The sequence below is a fragment of the Pleurodeles waltl genome, chromosome 2_1, assembly GCF_031143425.1.
Source record: "Pleurodeles waltl isolate 20211129_DDA chromosome 2_1, aPleWal1.hap1.20221129, whole genome shotgun sequence".
Taxonomy (NCBI): Eukaryota; Metazoa; Chordata; class Amphibia; order Caudata; family Salamandridae; genus Pleurodeles; species Pleurodeles waltl.
In genome coordinates, this window is record NC_090438.1 from 792,295,416 (window position 1) to 792,314,477 (window position 19,062).

A 19,062-nucleotide genomic window follows, 5' to 3' on the forward strand; every position below is an offset into this window, starting at 1 on the left:
CTGGAACATATTTTCTGCAACAGAAAGTGTACCCACTCACTCAATATTCAGGTTGTTTGTGTCGCCCATTATGTCATCACTGACTTGTAGCTAAGTTTCCAGGCAGTACCCATGACTCATACATGTTTAGGCATAGTGGGATACATCAACACCTGGAACGTGGGGAATTTGGAGACAGATACCTCCTAGGTAGAGCTACAGACACCTTGCAGACATACACACAGGTCACTGTGCACAACAATCAGGACTTCCTAACAGTGTACTTTTTGTGCCCAACAGGTGTCAGTGCATATGCTCTAAGGCCATGGATTATGACTCCGTTTTTAACACCCAGCAATGAATGTGAGAGGCGATACAACAATGCACATAAGAGGACCAGGAATATGATAGAGCGCACCTTCGGACTCCTGAAAGCAAGATTCAGATGCCTCCACCGCAGTGGAGGTGCCCTCCAGTATACCCCCATTACAGCATTCAAAATTGTGGTCGCATGCGCCATCCTCCACAACATAGCCACCCGACGTGGGCTACCTCTCACCCCTGCAGACCCAGATCCTGATGATGAAGAGCAAGAACAACCACATCGCCATCATGGGGATAGGAGTATAGCTAATCAAGGCAGACTGAGACGGGAACACATCGCAACACAATACTTTGGAAGGTACGTGTCAACTCCAACCATACTCACCTATTGCCAAAAACTCCATTTGTTAAGTGGAACAAAAAAAACTATTTTATTAGTGCAGAAATGAAACTATTTACAAGTACTGAATGTCCATGGGCATGAAAATGCAAACCAGGCCTGTGGCACATTGGCGTCATGTGCCACTTCTAATGGTCCGGGGTAATCTCTATGACCTTCTGCCCCTCCTGCCAGCCTGGCTGGTCCCTGGTGCTTCCGTGGTGCTCTGCCTGCTACTCCTGAGCACCCTGCTGTCAGTGGCAGAGACACTGCTCACTGTCGAGCCCTCCTCACTGTCCTGGGGTGTTTCCCCTGTGCCCCTAGACATATTCCGTGCCTCCATCAAGTCAATTATGTGGGTGAGACGTCCCAGGCCCCTAGCCACATCCCCAGCGAAATGGCCCATTTCCACCTGCAGCCCAACTGTCCTCCTCGACAGGCCTGTGGTGTTCATGGCGAGCCTGCCGATGGATGAGGCCATCCGGTCCAGTCTGTGCAGGAGCTGACGGTCCCTGCGCCGCCCACCCTCGGCCTGGGCCAGTAGTCCTCCCGCCAGTTCCCTCATGGCTAGGGCAAGGTCCCCAGTGTTCGTGCAGACCATGTCCATCCTAGAGTTTAGTTGCTGCATGCTGGCCTGGTTATTGCACACGAAGCGGTGCAGCACACCACTAATCCTCTCTAAAATTCGATTTTGTAGGCGCTGACCATGCAGCAGCTGTGCCTCACTGGTGCTGGGAGGTAGTTGGCCGGATGCAGACTGCAGCCCTGATGTCCTGGACCTGCGACGCCTGCGCAGCGGTGGCTGCCCTGTGATTTCAACTGTCTCATCCCTGCCTGTTGCTGGGGCAGCCTCTTGGGATACTGTTGCAGCAGGTGTGGATACTGCAGGGATGCTGCTGACCGTGCAGGTGGCAGTGCTGCGGGTCCTGAGGTGTCCTCATGGGGCTGGCTGATTGGAGTAGTGGTGGTGTCTTGTCGGAGACCTGTGAGACATGGGGAACAGACTGTCAGTGTCTACTATCTGTTGCACACTTCCTAATAAACATTTGCCTATGAACTGCCTACTTGACTACATTTCCCATAATGCATCATTCTGGCGTTTGCTACCCTGAAATGGAGCTATCTTGGTTGTGCATGCCCCTATGTACATGGTTAGTGGGGGTATGGCATTGATAGGGGTACAGGCATGTCACATGGTACTCACCGGTTGATGTGCTGGGCTCTGAGGTGTCCAGGTCCCCAAATCCAGAAACTGCCTCCTGCTCCAAGGTTTCCTCCACCCTTTCTTCCAGGGGTGTGGGTGGTGGCACAGACGATGGTCCCCCTCCTGTGCCTCTCATCTCCCGGAGCCTTTCAGTCACCCTCTCCTTGGTCCGGGAGCGGAGGTCATACCACCTTTTTTTTATGTCATCTATGCTCCTGTGGCTCACCCCCAGGGAATTTATTTTGTCCTGGATGTCCAGCCACAGCTGTTTCTTGGTGGCTTCAGGAACACTGAGGGCTGATTTTCCAAACAATTCGTCATAGTGCTGACAGCATTTGTCTGTCAGCACCTCCAACTCCCTCTCAGAGAACTTCAGCTTCCTCTTCCTTGGAGTTCCTTCCATGGCAGCTGCTGTTTGTCCTGTGTGTAGTTCACCAGTTATAAAAGGGTGTGGTCCTCCCTCCTCCCAGGTGTATTTGTAAACTTCCTGGCTGTTATGCCATCATCATGTGCCAGGAAGTGTTTCCAGAGTGTTCTAGAGTGGTTTCTGGAGTGTTCTGCTGCACCTGTAATCAATTAACAGGCTAATCGCAATTTGCGACATCCACTCGCTAATTGCGAGTTTGTTTTTTGCTCAGTCGCAAAAAGCAACCTAGCAATCGGCGGACTCGCACACTGCGTTGCGAGTCCGGGTGCGAGTCGCAATTTCGGCACTGTTTTTTTGCCTGCATTCCGATTTGCGACTCGCATTTTGCGAGTCGCACCAACTCGCAAATTCCGAGTCGCAAATTTTTTATTTGCTACATCTGCCCCTTAGTCTTTCCCTTAGGACTAAAATTAGCCCAAAGAGTCTTCTTGAAGGTCTTTGCGTCAATGGTTCTGTATCTGAAGGGAGTCACTAAATACTAGGAGCCTGAGTAGGACTTTGGAGGTTAATTGCAACCAGTGCATAAACCCCTGTTTATATAATGATTGGAATTACGAGTTGTAGGTATTTAACACATCCAATATTTATTGGATGTGTTAAAAAACTCAACCTGCATTAAGTGTCGGCAGGTCAAACCTGCCGAAATCTAACAGGGGAAAACCATACCGAATTTACCACATCATGCTGATTTTAGTGTGTTAACACCAAAATCTGCATGTTATTCCCAAAAACTAGTAATAGATAATGTTTATTGCACACAATAGTTGACGTACCTCATGGTATCAGTATTTTTTATGTGCATTAAATTCTACCTGTACTCAAACTCAGGCCTAGATTCTGTTCCTCTTTCACTGTCACACTTGAGTTCTGGGGTGTATGTAGTATGATCCCGGCATGACGTTTAATCATAAACAAGAATTAAATCACACACTTTTCCTTGCCTTCAGAATGAGTTAATTGGTGCGCCATTATATACTTAAGTATGACATATATTTCATCCATATGCTAGGGCTGTAAAGCCCAGTGATCAGCTAAAATCTCTCTTGAGGCTGAATAAGGTGCCTGTCTATCAGTGGCTGTGGTTGCAGGAGGGATGGGGGCCTGTAAGTTTCTATTTCCCTGGGCCAGGTTTAATCTCGGTACTCCAGTTCAACACTTTTTGGGGCATTAGGACTGCATTTCACTTAAATTCTATCTTCCAGTATATGTCACCCACTCTCCGAAATGTCCTTTCCCATGGAGTCTGAAGTAGGCTCACATCCATATATAGGCTGAGCTTCAGTCTTCATTTCCACTAATTATAACAATGGAGGGTAGGCTTAGAAGACAGAGTCTCGCTCTGTACTTGCCATCAGCTCAGTGTCTGTAGTCAGGTCAAGAATCATAAAAAATAATTGATGTGGGAATGACAGTGTTTGCTCTGAAGATCAAGAAATGATCTTGTGAGAAGAGAAAATCAGCTTGCAAATTCTTAAATTAACAGGAATTAGGCACAATGTCTTCCACCCTGAGTAACCTGTTGCACATAATTTTGTTGAGGATAGAGTCTCATCTAATTTTTCTTCAGATCTCCAACTTATAGGACATGGAGAAGAATAACTAGGCGGATGGTCTGAGTTGGGTGCTTCCATCCTCAGTAAGCCTCTCTCCCAGCCACAATATCAAAAGACCTTTGGGTTCTCCACAGATGGGCATATTTGCCTTAAACAGAACTTTTTGATGCCTGTTATGCAAAATGGAGAATGCACCAGAAGCTTGGGGATGGATCCTCCCTCCTTTCAGTGACCTTGATAGTTGATGTTTGCTTTTCCCTTGTTGCCACTTATGCTTAAGGCATTCCGCAAGATAAGGACTTCTTGTGTTCCAAGGTGTTGCAGTACCTATTTTGCTATTTTCAGATGTTATCAGTGAGTCCCAAGTAAACCCTTCCATGCCCCCCTTTTCATTTTGACGGCCTGTTGAGTCCCTCAGCCAAGTGTCTCACTTATGGTGATGACAAGGAGGCTGAATAGTTAGGTCTTTTGAACTGATGGGTAACCAATGAGATAAAAGATATAATTCGTTTAGCAAAGGCATCATTTTACATGAAAGTGAATGCATTGAAAGTCCATCTGCACCTAGTGTTATCGTATCCTGTCCCCTTTCATTGTGATCTGTGGAAATCCATTACAAATGAGGTATTTCCATAGTGCTAACGTAGCTGAAAAGCAGCAGAGCACTGTACAGGGTCAAAGGCAAAACTATAGTCAATGAGTGACTGGAGTGGTGGCTAGTTTTCTAAGAGTCCAAGTGAGCTGTTGCATCATCATTATGTAGTGCACTTTAAAAGGATGTGTCTTCGTCTCTTTCCTAATTTGGAGCAGTTTTTAGGTGGTCTTGGTGGACATAGGGATGTTACTTGTCCTGGGAAAACCTTTGCCTCAACTGTGGTGGGATTCTGGCTTCCAGGGTTTCAAAAGCATCTGCATATAGTGACCTTGTCAGCAAGGCTTGCTTGTAATTTTGCCTTTGTAATTGATGGAGATAGCTTTACTTATGGTGCTGCCAGCAAAATGAGCCAATGAAGTTCCATCAGCTGGATGATGTGGTCATATTTTTTCAGGCTCTTCAAGCGGTATGATGTAGCATGTACAATGTGAGAGCTTGAATGTTAGATCTGAATCTGCTTTCTGTGAGGAGTGGTTTCACTTCCTCTATCAAGTAATGTGTTGGTAGTTTTCTTTATTATTATATCAGCTTGTTAATAGTTTCAGTGTATGGTTGAAACTCATTTGTAAGAATTATGTTAAGTATAGAGGACCATATTTATGGGAAAATGACGGAGCGCGATGCTGCTACAAAATTGGCAGCACAGCACTCCGTCATTTTCACAATGTAGGGATGCGCCGTATTTAAGTGAAAATGACACACCCCTGTGTTGTCCCCTGCACTGGTGCTAAATTTATCTGCCAGCGCAGGCATCCTTGCACCATCGTGCAAGGATGTCTACATTGAGGAGTGTGGTTGTTTGTGTACGGGAAAGTGTCCCTTCCCGCGCATAAACAATCACTAATGGCACTTTGGCACTTCTGTGTGTGCTGCACAATGCAGCACACACAGAAGTACCAAAGCATCATTTTCAAATGATTGTTTACCTGCAGGAAGGGATACCTTCCTCCATATAAACAATAATTTCTAAGATTTTGTTCTTTCTATGAGTGCTGCATAATGCAGCACGCATAGAGAAAGCAAAAAACGAGAAGGAATACAAGTATTCTTCCTCGTTGTGCCTTGCTAACGCCATCCCTGTGGGTGGCGGTAGATTTTGGTGCTGCCTCAGGTTTACGAAATCTTATAAATCTGAGGCAGGGTCAAACTGCAATGGGTGTTGCTGTGCCACGCCCACAGCAACACCCATTTCATGCCCCTCTGATGAAGATAACTGCATCGGAGGGGCCCATACTTACAAGGAGGTGTAATACCACAAAAAGTGGCGTTACACCTCCTTGTAAATATGGAGCAGAGATTAGCGCCACTGGAGCATCACGTAAAGTGACGCTGCAGTGGCACTTGGGGCTCATAAACATGCCTCTCAGTATTTGTTATAACGAAGATTACCATAGTGATACGCTAGTTAAGATTAATGTCAGTAAACAGGTCATTCCAGTGCATTCAAATGCAGCCAATACATTTACACATAGAGCAGTAGGCTGAGATGAACGTTCTCCATTCAGAAGTTCTGAAGTTTCTTAGGGACATAAACTGAGACCACAAAACGCAATATGCTAATAACCGCAGGGCACTGGGGAACCAGTGTAAGATACTGCATCCTAGAGAATTAGAAAAGTACTGCGATTTAATATTCCAAATATTTAAATATTGAAAAATGTTAGTACAAAAGGCGTTATTATGTCCCTTCCTGATAGTGAACTCGCTCACCCTGAAAGCATTGTCTCTCTGAACAATGCAGACTGGATGCAAACTAATTGTTTGGAGATTCGGCGTGTTTAGACATAAAAGCCATAGCAACACATCCTTTCTGAACAAAATTTGAAAAATCTGTGCTACTCATGTATGTCGTCTTCCTATTGAATAGAAAATGGCTCTGCGTGATTGTAGGTGCAGTCCACAAAGCATGCACGCTATCAGAGCAGTCTACCGACACTCAATGTGAGCAAGCAATTCAGGAAGGAAGAACAAAAATAGAATGAAAAGGAAAAGATTACAGTATTTTGTCACAGACAGTGGACAGGGAGAAATGTGGTGGAAGGAGGCACCGACTGCTATGGGCAGAGCAGTAATTGGAGAAAGATTGGTTCAGAAGTAATTGCGAAAAAAAAAAATATCTCCTAATTAATCTCCCTGCTTTTGCCCATGTGATAAATTTGCTTGAAAACTAAGTAATTGATTTGTATAGTTTTAATGATGCCTTTCCTATCATTTGTAAAACATCAATTCATTCTTGGGAATATTTTAATTAGGTATTTGGACGAATTGTTGGGTTTCAACTATTTGAAGGTTTGCTCTGCTGTACAATTGAGCCCTACTCAGGTGTTAGCCGGTTGGCAAATGTATATCAGTTTGAAAGTTTCATCAAGGGATTTAAGGGCCAGATTAATGCTGGCCTTGCGCCATGCCAACGCCACATCTTAGTCATATTATTGATGCTAATGTGGCGCTGGAAGCGGAAAAACGCTGCACCATATTTATAAAGTGCCACAATACTTGCATTGCGCCACTTTGTAACCCCTTGCACCATATTATGCCTGCACCAAACATAATGTATGTAAGGGGGGGCATTTCAGTGCTAGGGTCAAGCGTAAAAATGGCATAAAGGAATCCATGAGATTTGCGTCATTTTTATCAGCCTTTTTTAGCGCCTGCTAAGTACAGGCATTAAACAGAGGCTGCCATTGATTAGAATGGGAATCTGGGTGCTTTGGAGGATTAGCGTCACAATTTTTGACGCTCATCCTGTAAAGTGCCAGACTAGCATAAAAAGGTATGATGCTAGTCACCCTAACTACCGCCATGGTGCACCATATTTTAAATACAACACTACCATGGTGGTGTTAGGGGGCGATAAGGGGTGCAAGGAAAGTGGCACTGCACTAGGTGCAGCACCATTTTTAATAAATCTGCCCCTAAATGTCATGAAACTTCCAGAGCGATGAACAATCCATGGCATTATAACTTTATGCATTGCGGACAATCATTGAGCCTAGTCTCTAATATCATCAACCAGTTGAATGTCTGAGGACAAGTTATTTAATATTAACTACTTATTTCAATTTTAGCAGGCAGTGTTGGCAAGAGAATAATGTTACTCGGCTGCCGCAATATAACAGTTCCATTGATTGCAGTTCTTTGTGGTGTCCACTTACTCATGTAGATTAACTAAGCAGCCAGCTGCTGGAGCATCAAGAAGGAAGTAGACAGAGTGATTACGGAAATTTATGATTGAAGGAGAAATCTATAGGTGATGATATTTTCAGCTTCTAAAAAGTTATTTGTAAGTCAGGCCCCTCATGGGCAAGTCAAAGAGAAAAACGAATGTCGAAGAAACCATGTTAAGACTTTGGCCCATATTTATACTTTTTTAGCGCCGCATTTGCATAATTTTTTACGCAAAAGCAGTGCAAACTTACAAAATACAAATGTATTTTGTAAGTTTGCGCCGATTTTGCGTCAAAAAACGACACAAATGCAGCACTAAAAAAGTATAAATATGGGCCTTTGTGTCTCTGTAATCAGTCATTTAATAGCCATTTTGAGATTTCTGTTGTCGAGTGCTTACACTGAGTTTTATTTATATTAGTATTTGAATGTTATATATGTTGTGAGACAATCCAGAAGAAAGAGATGTATAAAAACTAGAACAAAAGAGGAAATATTGTATGCCCAAATAGAACAATAGTGATGTCAAGTGAGCACTTGACATCCACTTTGATTATATTGTCACAATAATAATACTATGAAGGCATGTATTGTGCTGGTGGGGCTAATTATTATGGTATTATGCTGCCAGCCACAGACATAAAGGTGATTGGTCATTAATTTTTTTTTTAAGATCTAAGAATTTCAATCCTAAAGACAAAGGGGCTATATGGCCAGTAGCTTAGGGTCAAGATTACATAGTTTTGACTGTGGTACGGAGTGTGTTGAGTCTTGTGAGGGGAATGAGAAGACGTGGTGACTTGGTGAAGGGATATTATCATTTTTAAATGTGAATGTAGGGTGAGGAATTTGCAGGGGTTCCAGGTTTCAACCGTAAACAAGCCTGCATCCTGTCTGTAGCATGAGGTAGGAGTATATCTTGATCGTTTGGACAAGTTGGAATTGATGATGTTAAGAACTTTCTTCTAGGTTTAATAAAAGCAGTAAATGAGGCCTAAGAAAACAATGTGATAGTGTTGGAGTGTAGCTTTTATAATCGAAATAAACATGAAATGCTTGCAAAATAACGTGTAATAAAGCTGCAGAGAAAACCTGACAGACTAGTGTTAACATACGCTTTTGAGATGTGCCCACGGGGAGTGACCAACAATGTAAACGATGATTAATTAAATTGACTAATAATGAATTATTAATGTACTAATGTATGATTCTGTTTTAGCATTAAGAAGTTATATGTTGAGATTTTGTTGAATTAATCATTAGGCCTTAGTTAGCAAGGGTCTGGACCTAGCTGCCTGGTCTCATATTAAATGTGTTTTTTCCTAACGTGCAATGTGCTGTCTTGCTGAAGGACATCAAACTGTACTTTTCCAGAAGCTAGAGATGTGTGTGTAACCGTAGTAAATTCTTTCTCATGAGACCCGACTTGCTCAAGGAGACATTCTTGCTGAATGCAACAGTGTAATTCGCAACAGGTACAAGGTCGCCCAAACTGGTAAAGACAATGGAGCTACTGACTGAAACGAGCAGTGTAACTTTTCCTACCTGACATTCTACCCGTTGAAGACGTAAATCACAGGAGCCAATAAATTGCATTAGAACTGATTTAAGTGAAAATTCTAGTAAGGTGATCAACGGACTATTGGATAGAGATAATGACGCACCAAATACTGACCAATTGGAAATTAGAGACCTGTCTGGCAAATTCAATTTAACGACGTGTTACAAGGAGAAATCAGCCATTGCGTGCCTTTATCCTGCCACACATACTCAGCCATTTGCGTGTCTCTTACTGAGACATTAGAGGGACACTCTTAGTGTTGCTCTGATATTCTGATTTAGTCCTTGCTATTGATACTTCAAACCATCCTCACTTTGTCTTGCCCGATATTCAATTCTCCTCCTTATGAGGGAAGTATTCCTACTTACCTTATTCTGTCGAGATTTTGCTGTTCTATCCTGGCTGATGGTGGATGGACTGCTGTCCTGAGGATGAAGACTGATTCTGTATGCTGACCCATTACGGAGGGTACCTATATGATGATGAAATTGTAATTGTCTGTTTGCCTTTTCTTTCTAGGTACCAACTGCTCTTTTGATAGAGACCTTAGTTAGATGTTTTCTAAATTTGTGTTACTAAATTGTTTTGCATGAAGCCCAACATGCCGATGCTAATCAGAGGTTAGATAAGGAGTCCACTAAAACGAATGCAAATAGACAAATGACTGAATCTTTGCTTTGTTGAATAACGTGCTAATGATACTCTGCTAAAGTTGATTCATGTTGACGTTGTGTTTTGTTCTAATGTTCATGGTCTGTGCTTTGCTTAAGTCGTATTCAAGTTGTCACATTGTGACATTGTTAATGTGTTTTCTGGTATTGAGACTAATAAACCTGCTGGTAGAGTGTAACCAACAGGGAATAAATATCATAAATCTCACTAAATTCGTGTGGGTATTCATGGCTGAAAGGTCATGTTGTGTTTCTATTCTTATTAATGCAATTAACTAATTTGATTGATTTGTTATTGTGAATATTGATGAGGTTATTGATCGAGTGAGTGAAATGCGGAATAGATATCTCGTCTTAAGGTGTCTCCAATCAGGGTCAAAAGGTTCATTGGCCTAAAACGAGTCCCCGTGTAAGTAAAGTACCTAGGTTGGGACGCGTTAACAATAGCATTTTAGAGACAAGGGTCTTTTAAGGTACCAGCATACCGTTATCAGAATATCTGGGGTATATATTCAATCCTAAAATAATTTACAAAAAAGCAATATCTGTATAACATGATATTTCTGCATACGATGTTCTGACGTACAACCGAAGGGTCTTGATCAAAGGTTAAGTCTCATTTCAATCTTCGTTCGGCCTGTTAATGGGTCTTTTCCATTTAATTAGGATCAAACAGTTTGCAGGGACACCACATTTGTAAAATCTTTTCTCCACGCAGGTCAGCAGGACAAGCCTGGTGACATGAGCGCAGTGAAAGGTGCCCAAAGGGAGAGACAAATATCCAGGAATTAACAAGTATACACAGATTCTCACTGTTATTCCTCATTGTGAACCTGGACACAGCGAACCATCCAAATCTTGTTCTGAACATTAAAATAGAAATTCAATGAAAAAATATATAATTTTGATAGCTCCTTTTAAAAATGGCTATTACAAATTACTTGTTTTCTAATCTATAACCTTTGCATTAATATACCCACTTGTGATGAAAAACATGCATCCCCATTGAAGGCACATGCAGGTTTTAGCATGTGTTCATTCCTTGACGTACCCTCACAGCCAAAGTCAAAGTGTGACAAAAAGTCTAAAGAAAAAGAAACAGAGACGAACTATCCTAAGAATTTAGACAACAGTCCCAATGCTAGTTACAATTGAAAATCTTTAGCCTTATCTTAAGTACTGTGCTAATTAATGGGCAGGATAGTTGTCTTTTGGTATCTCGGTTGGTTTTGGAATCCCAGCTGCAAGGTGTAACAGCCACAGTTATAGTGAGGACCAATTGTCTTTGTGCATATGAACTAGAGGCAACAAAGATCTAAAAGAAATGATAAGAGGACCGATTGCTGCCCGTTTTAAGAAAGATCCACCAATGTGTGGTTTTGCCTGCTCACCTTTAGATGCAGACTCGCAAAAGGCCCCTGGATAGTTTTACTTGATAGACAACCCCTCAGCCCAAAAGGTACACCAGTTACTGAAACCATTAATCCTCTGAAAATGTCTTTGGAACAGAAACACTACCACACAAGACTGGCACCTGAGATTAGAGGAGATTTGAAATAATCAAAAGTTACGTTAGTGTTTGAAGAAACCACTCATCAGTAGCATATAGTGAGCACATTTAGGGGCAGATTTGAGTAATGTGCCACTTTCCTAGCACCCCTTAGTGCCCCCTTGTAGTGCTTTCCTCTTATTTTAGTTTCTAAGCACTAACATAACACAACAGAAATGCACTTCTGAGGTCAAAGAAGACTTTTATTGTTATTTTATTCTTCCCCAACCACAATGTTTATGAATGAATGACGAATTAGTAGCTTTCAAGTCCGCGTTAATCAAACAAAATATATCAGTTTGCAATATACACAGCAGGTTATATTTATAAGATATTGAATGCAAAGCAAAACAAATACTTCACCGTGTAGGAACTATTTACAGCTACATCTTTCTAAGGTCTGCAAGCTGAGACCCCTGTCAGCCGCGAGAAAGAGTGTCATCTACCCACACGGGATGCTGGCAACTGGCGCCAAGCTCCAGCACGAGGTCCGGCAGATTCGAATCTGACTCTCTGCAGCCTGTTACATTCGTTACAAAGGTGTGCCCCCTCCTCTCAGACCTGGGAAACTGAGCAAGCCTTTTGGAGACTGGCCAGGTCTCCAAGACTACTCCTGTTCCCAAGCTCAAGGGAAGAGAAACAACGCCCATGTACTCTCTCTTATCAGGTCTAGTCTACTGTGAGAGCAAAACATCTTGGTTCTCTGGTGCAAAAACACAGCTTGGAAAAATACAGAACTATTCTCAACTGCAATGTCTAACTCCACGTTAAAGGCAATGGGCAGCTAACCTAAATATCAAATGCAATGTCATGTTAAAGGCAATAGGCAGCTAACCTAAATATCAAATGCAATGTCTAGTGTCATGTCAAAGCCAATAGGCATCTAAGCTGAATACAAAATACAATGTCTTATATCATGTCAAAGCCCATAAGCAGAATATCTAATAGCATGTCAAAGTCAATAGGCAGCTAAATTGAATACATCATGTCAAAGTCAATAGGCATGCAATGTCAAAGCCAATAGGCGGCTAGACTGGATACAGCATGTCAAAGCCAATAGGCAGAATACAGAATGTAATGGCTAATGCCATGTCAAAGCCAATAGGCAGAATACAGACTAATGCAATGTCAAAGCCCATAGGCGGCTAAACTGAATACAGAAAGTAATGGCTAATGCCATGTCAAAGCCAATAGGCGGCTAAACTGAACAAAACATACCATGTGCTACTGGTGAACATTGAGCGACTAATATGCGCAGTGGTGAAACACAAAGTCATTGGTCAAAACAACACTTTATCAAATGGCAGGACATTCCGCCCTTTGACCAATGAATTTTTGTTTCACATATCTCATATTTCAAAAAAACAAAAAAAAAACATCAGCACAAAAAAAAACATTATGATCAAAGCAATCCCTGTAAAGCAATAGAAGTGAATTAACACATTGATCTCATAACCTTTCACATCAGATACATCTACATAGAAAAGACTGGGCAATTTTTTTTTTTTTTTTTTTTTCTGAATGAGTCTCTAATTCAACAGTGTTAGCAATTTGATGTGGCATGAGTTCTACTCATGTAAAGATGCACGGTCCACCTGAAAGGTTTTCTGGAAGGTAAGCAAAAGTCAGAGTTCCATACGAGAGGGAAAAAAAAAAAAAAACACAGCAAACAAGTTGAACTTGAACTGAAGGCGCAGTTTGCGCAAAATGGATCCATGGTGCTGGCACTTTACTCAGCCAGGTTCAGGTTGGGGATTCGGTCCCTTCCCCGACCCCACACGCACACACCGGAAGGGGGACCACACAGCGCACTCAGGGACAGTGGCGAAACGTGGTAGGATCTGCAAAAGAAACAAGTATGACTTTTCTTGCAAATAACATTTTTCATTTAAACTGCACCCTTCCTCTTTCTTTCCCTGTTTTATAATCAGCAGGACGTTTTTGAGGCCCTTTGTTATATTTTCTGCAGGTTCTGGAGGATCACTTGGGGCTTCAGCCCACACATCAGTACTGAGGTTTTTATCTGCTGCGCCACAGCTTCCTTTTTCTTGCACTGTCAGAAGGGCTGGGGCAGACTCCTTCTTTACCAAACCTCCATTCACTGCATTTTTGTCAAGTTGGGCCATTCTGTCTCCAATTTGTATGAATGAATCAGATTCTTTTCTAGGTATCAGCATAATTTCGATTTTTCCTTGGTAATTTGCAGCAATCACTCTCCCTAAAACCTGATCAATTTGCCATTTCTGTTCTGGTAACTTTCCTCTCCCCAACTGCTCTGTGACTGCTTGCATGACAGATTGCTTTTGTGCTTGCTGCACAGTTTTTATCAAATCTAGGGGAATGGGCATCTCTCTCATCTCTGCCCACCTGTAAGTGGCCTTTTCACATTTCTGGGGCACCCACATAGCCATCCCCACTAAGGCAGAATTCTGGGTGAACACTTCTCTCTCTGCATTTTTCTCATTAACATCTGCAAGGTAATTGAACCAGTTAGGTGCTAAAACATTATCAAAGAACCAAAAATCAGCGTAAAAATGACACATCTCACGTAGCTCTTGCTTTAAAATCTGACACACATTATACAACGCTGTTTCTTCTACTGTGCCAGAAAGCAACATTTCAGTCAATGAATCATCAATAAAACAAACATGCTTTTTATCTTCAGTAGACACGAATTCAAATGGTGCACACAATTTCATTGGTAACTCTTTTATCTGTGGTACTCTAGCCCTGTCTTGCAAGTACCAGATCCATTGTATGATTCTAGCTAGGGGCACTATTTTCTTCCCTTGTTCATGATTTAAATGTACATAAGTATTTCCTTCTTGCACTGCGCAGAAACCTAAAGTCTGCATTATTTCATTTGCCAAATCACAAGCGCGCAGCTGCATATTATTTTTCACAGTGACCATGTACAAAAGTGTTAGGATTTCTCTCAAATGAGGGCTATTCTTTTTCCAAAAATCAAACAAGCTAATGAAACTCGGGGTGTCTTGCTCTAAAATCCTTCGTTTTACTTGTGCATTTTGCAACGTAACTCGTAAATCACATTCTGGTCTCTCGTCCCTGTTATCAGTTAAGGAATGCACTTTGGCTGCCAAAAACCCTGGCTCACACGGAAACTCAATGCAGCTCGGAGCTGTCTTAACCCCCTCATTACTGGAATGGGACAAGAAAGATTCTTCAAAAACAGCCCTTTTATAACTTTCCGTCTTATTTTGAATTATTGTATCCTGGCTAATTTGCTCACGTAAATTCCTATTTTCATGTTCCAACTTCCTACATTTCTCCTGCATTTCTCTGTAAGCAGATAAAGGTATCCAGACCTTTCTGTCATCATTACTTCCAAAACACACGTTTTCTACATATATACAACAGGAATTCTTTCTCAAAACATTATCAGGCCTTTTAGCTACACATGCATTTTCTTCTGTAATTCCCCAAACAGAAAACAATTCACAGTTTTTCTTAGCACCATCAGGCAGTTCATCAACACATGTATTCTCAGACATGGTCTGCCGTGCTACTGTGATTCTCCAAACAGAAAACAATTTCTGTAATTCTCCAAACAACAAAAAAACAATTACACTTTTAAAGTGTGCACTTAGAAATCTACTAACTCGTCAAACCCCTTCTTAATCACCTCTTACTGACCGACCCCACTCCTGGTACCAATTGTAGTGCTTTCCTCTTATTTTAGTTTCTAAGCACTAACATAACACAACAGAAATGCACTTCTGAGGTCAAAGAAGACTTTTATTGTTATTTTATTCTTCCCCAACCACAATGTTTATGAATGAATGACGAATTAGTAGCTTTCAAGTCCGCGTTAATCAAACAAAATATATCAGTTTGCAATATACACAGCAGGTTATATTTATAAGATATTGAATGCAAAGCAAAACAAATACTTCACCGTGTAGGAACTATTTACAGCTACATCTTTCTAAGGTCTGCAAGCTGAGACCCCTGTCAGCCGCGAGAAAGAGTGTCATCTACCCACACGGGATGCTGGCAACTGGCGCCAAGCTCCAGCACGAGGTCCGGCAGATTCGAATCTGACTCTCTGCAGCCTGTTACATTCGTTACAAAGGTGTGCCCCCTCCTCTCAGACCTGGGAAACTGAGCAAGCCTTTTGGAGACTGGCCAGGTCTCCAAGACTACTCCTGTTCCCAAGCTCAAGGGAAGAGAAACAACGCCCATGTACTCTCTCTTATCAGGTCTAGTCTACTGTGAGAGCAAAACATCTTGGTTCTCTGGTGCAAAAACACAGCTTGGAAAAATACAGAACTATTCTCAACTGCAATGTCTAACTCCACGTTAAAGGCAATGGGCAGCTAACCTAAATATCAAATGCAATGTCATGTTAAAGGCAATAGGCAGCTAACCTAAATATCAAATGCAATGTCTAGTGTCATGTCAAAGCCAATAGGCATCTAAGCTGAATACAAAATACAATGTCTTATATCATGTCAAAGCCCATAAGCAGAATATCTAATAGCATGTCAAAGTCAATAGGCAGCTAAATTGAATACATCATGTCAAAGTCAATAGGCATGCAATGTCAAAGCCAATAGGCGGCTAGACTGGATACAGCATGTCAAAGCCAATAGGCAGAATACAGAATGTAATGGCTAATGCCATGTCAAAGCCAATAGGCAGAATACAGACTAATGCAATGTCAAAGCCCATAGGCGGCTAAACTGAATACAGAAAGTAATGGCTAATGCCATGTCAAAGCCAATAGGCGGCTAAACTGAACAAAACATACCATGTGCTACTGGTGAACATTGAGCGACTAATATGCGCAGTGGTGAAACACAAAGTCATTGGTCAAAACAACACTTTATCAAATGGCAGGACACCCCTACAGCCAGCATGTGTGCGTCGTATTTAAAATACGGCACACTGTGGTGCTGGGTAGGGGGCAATCGTAAAAAAATGTCTCGCTAATGATGTACTCTGCAGGAGTAGCTGCAGAGTACATAGGGGCCCATTATAAATAATGGTATGTCCCCTTTTGATGTCTACTCTGAGCTCTAAGTATGGCCCTTTATTTGTTAATATTGTGTACACATGTATTTTCTGTCTTGCTTCATTTATATCATGTAAGGTTCTAAGTAACCACACCATGATCAATATTTATTATTGTCGGACCAGATTTGACAATTGGGCACACCTTTCTGGTTTAGTTTAATGGCAAGGTGTTGTTCCCCTACCCCCCGTATTTCCAGCAAGTCTTTCGACCAGTACAAGGATGTTGCAAATAGCAAGGATTTGGGGTTCATATCAGTGCCACAGGGCTGAATGACTTTATGATTAGTGGAGTCATGGCTGGTTACGAATATCACATTCCTAGAGCTGTTTTGTGTAAAAGTTAGAGTTTCATTATTGTTAACACTTTAGGAACAGGAGTGTCATAGTGTGGTCTGTCAACATGACAGTAGTGCAGGACAGTAATGGGTAAAGGAGCTTCTTTCGGACGTTCTGAAACTGATAAAGTGACTGACTGGTAGTGTAATTTTTGAAGAAAGATGTTTTGTTTGAGGCTAACATGTCCCAGTTATTATCAATGAGGCATCCAATGCTTTTTCTCCCTGTAAGTTGCATCAATTCCGAAGGAACCATTCAACCGTTTGCATGAGACAATTACAAGAAGAGCTACGGACGCTTGGTGCCCTGCTCTGCCGACTCTGATAGTCGCTTTGTGTAAAAGAATGCATGCAGCGCAGAAGAAAGACAGTTTCACAGAAACAAAAATGTCGCCTTTACAATGGTCCATTCTATTCATGGAGGATCTGTGAGCACAGGGCCAGGTAGACTCCTGTGCATGGACACATGTCACACATTCGAGAATTTTTGCTAGGCTGGGGGGAACCCTAAACAATTCATCAAATTTCTAAACCAAAAGAGCTTAAGCAGGGTTGTCCCAGTTGTCAGAGAAAAAGACAAATGCTAGGCCCCATTAGACTTTCAAAAGTTGCATGCACGTTTGTTTCACAAATTTAAACTATTTGCGGCAGCTTTCTTACTTTCCTTCAATGGAGCTTGTGGCTTCAGCAAGCTTCTTGGGAAATCCAAATATGACCTTACTGCGAGAAGGGGTTGTTACACTCACAGAATGTGCACCAAGGAGATCTTTGTGCGATCATCAAGCTTCATTGCTCAAAGACAGATAAATAAGAGAAGGGCATTCTCATTTAACTTCAAAGTGCACCTCACACTCTAGGTTGTCTGTGGTTGTGCATTAGGCGATATTTGGACTCACACCATTAAAGTGTCTTCCACATTACAAATCATGAGAACAGTCAACTCCTTAAATGCAATCTATTCTCCGCAGTGTTTTCAACATTTGAATCGTTTTTGGGGTAGGCTCCATCAAATTTCTCTTTTTTCACTTGGACACTGAAACCATGACTACAGAAGCAGAATTTAATTAGGGCCAATTGAAGGACATAGGAAGATGATCATCAGTCTGTTACAAGTGTTATGTGCATCTTGACTTATTTTAGAGTACCACAATTTGTGCTTCCATCATTTCTTTGTTTTTTCATTCTAGGCCATGCCCTCCAAATTGCGTGGGGTGTTTCATTTATTTTTTTGTGGATGCTGCCAGACTATAGCAAACCAATAATCTGAATTTGAGGGTGTTAAATAAAGCATCCTTCAGGTGGTTAGATATTGGTAGTCTGAGCTTTTCACAGCTGTGGGAGGCAGTGGAGACAACATGAGGTAGTGAGGAGCTCTTGCCTCTAGATCTAATGATCCTCTATCTTGAGGGTATTGTGAGGTCCCTTTAGAACCTGAGCCGGGCACCCCAGTTTTAGCTTAGTCTTACAGTTTGTGTTTTATTCACATTTTATGCATGTTTTTACCATTGATTAGAGAGATTGCTTTTTAGCGATGGCTTTTGTACAGTTTATCAACTGCTTCATTCTAGGAAGGCAAGTGCTAGCGCGTCTTACCTCAATAAGTAAACTTACAAGGGGACGTGAATGCATCAATGAATCTTTTGACTGTGCTTAAGATGTTCCTACCATATATCCCTTACATGCAGATCAATAATCAATAATTCATCATTAGCATCACTAATCAATTTGAGTCAGTAATTGTCACACACCATGACCTTGCCGTCATTAATTATCACACCTTTATGTAAAAGTTAGAATATTTATTTTCCTATATTAACAAAGCTGATGCGATGTAGGTTAATCTTAAAATCAATTGATGAACATATAGAAACAACAGTAGCTAACCAAAACTACAAAAGAATCGCAATCTAATCAAAGCTTGAGCTACTACACATTCTAAAATAACAGTGCAAATTAATAGCAAGAATAACTGCGCAAGCAATATTACATACATTTAGATTCAGCAAAGAAAAGACATCAGCTTTTACTCCACGTATCGAACTTCATTAGTGAGATCCCTAACTAACAGCAGATTAGAATTAGCAAGTTTGGGCTTCATGCAAAACAATTTAGTCAACAGAAATTTGGGAAAAAACGAATCTAATTGTGGCTCTATCAAAATAGCGGTTGGTACCTAGAAACAAAAGCAAATAGACATAGCAAACAACATCATAGTCAATA

General features: G+C 41.6%; 1 protein-coding gene across 1 annotated transcript; it reads right to left on the reverse strand.

The window, feature by feature from the left end:
- Positions 1-11,652: 11,652 nt before the first annotated feature.
- Positions 11,653-15,630, reverse strand: LOC138268630 (uncharacterized). Its single transcript, XM_069218474.1, has 2 exons — positions 13,838-15,630; positions 11,653-13,311 (listed from the first exon to the last, which is right to left on the reverse strand). Exons 1-2 carry the CDS (start codon positions 14,980-14,982, stop codon positions 13,200-13,202), a joined length of 1,257 nt encoding a protein of 418 aa, XP_069074575.1. The 5' UTR covers positions 14,983-15,630; the 3' UTR covers positions 11,653-13,199.
- Positions 15,631-19,062: the final 3,432 nt, after the last annotated feature.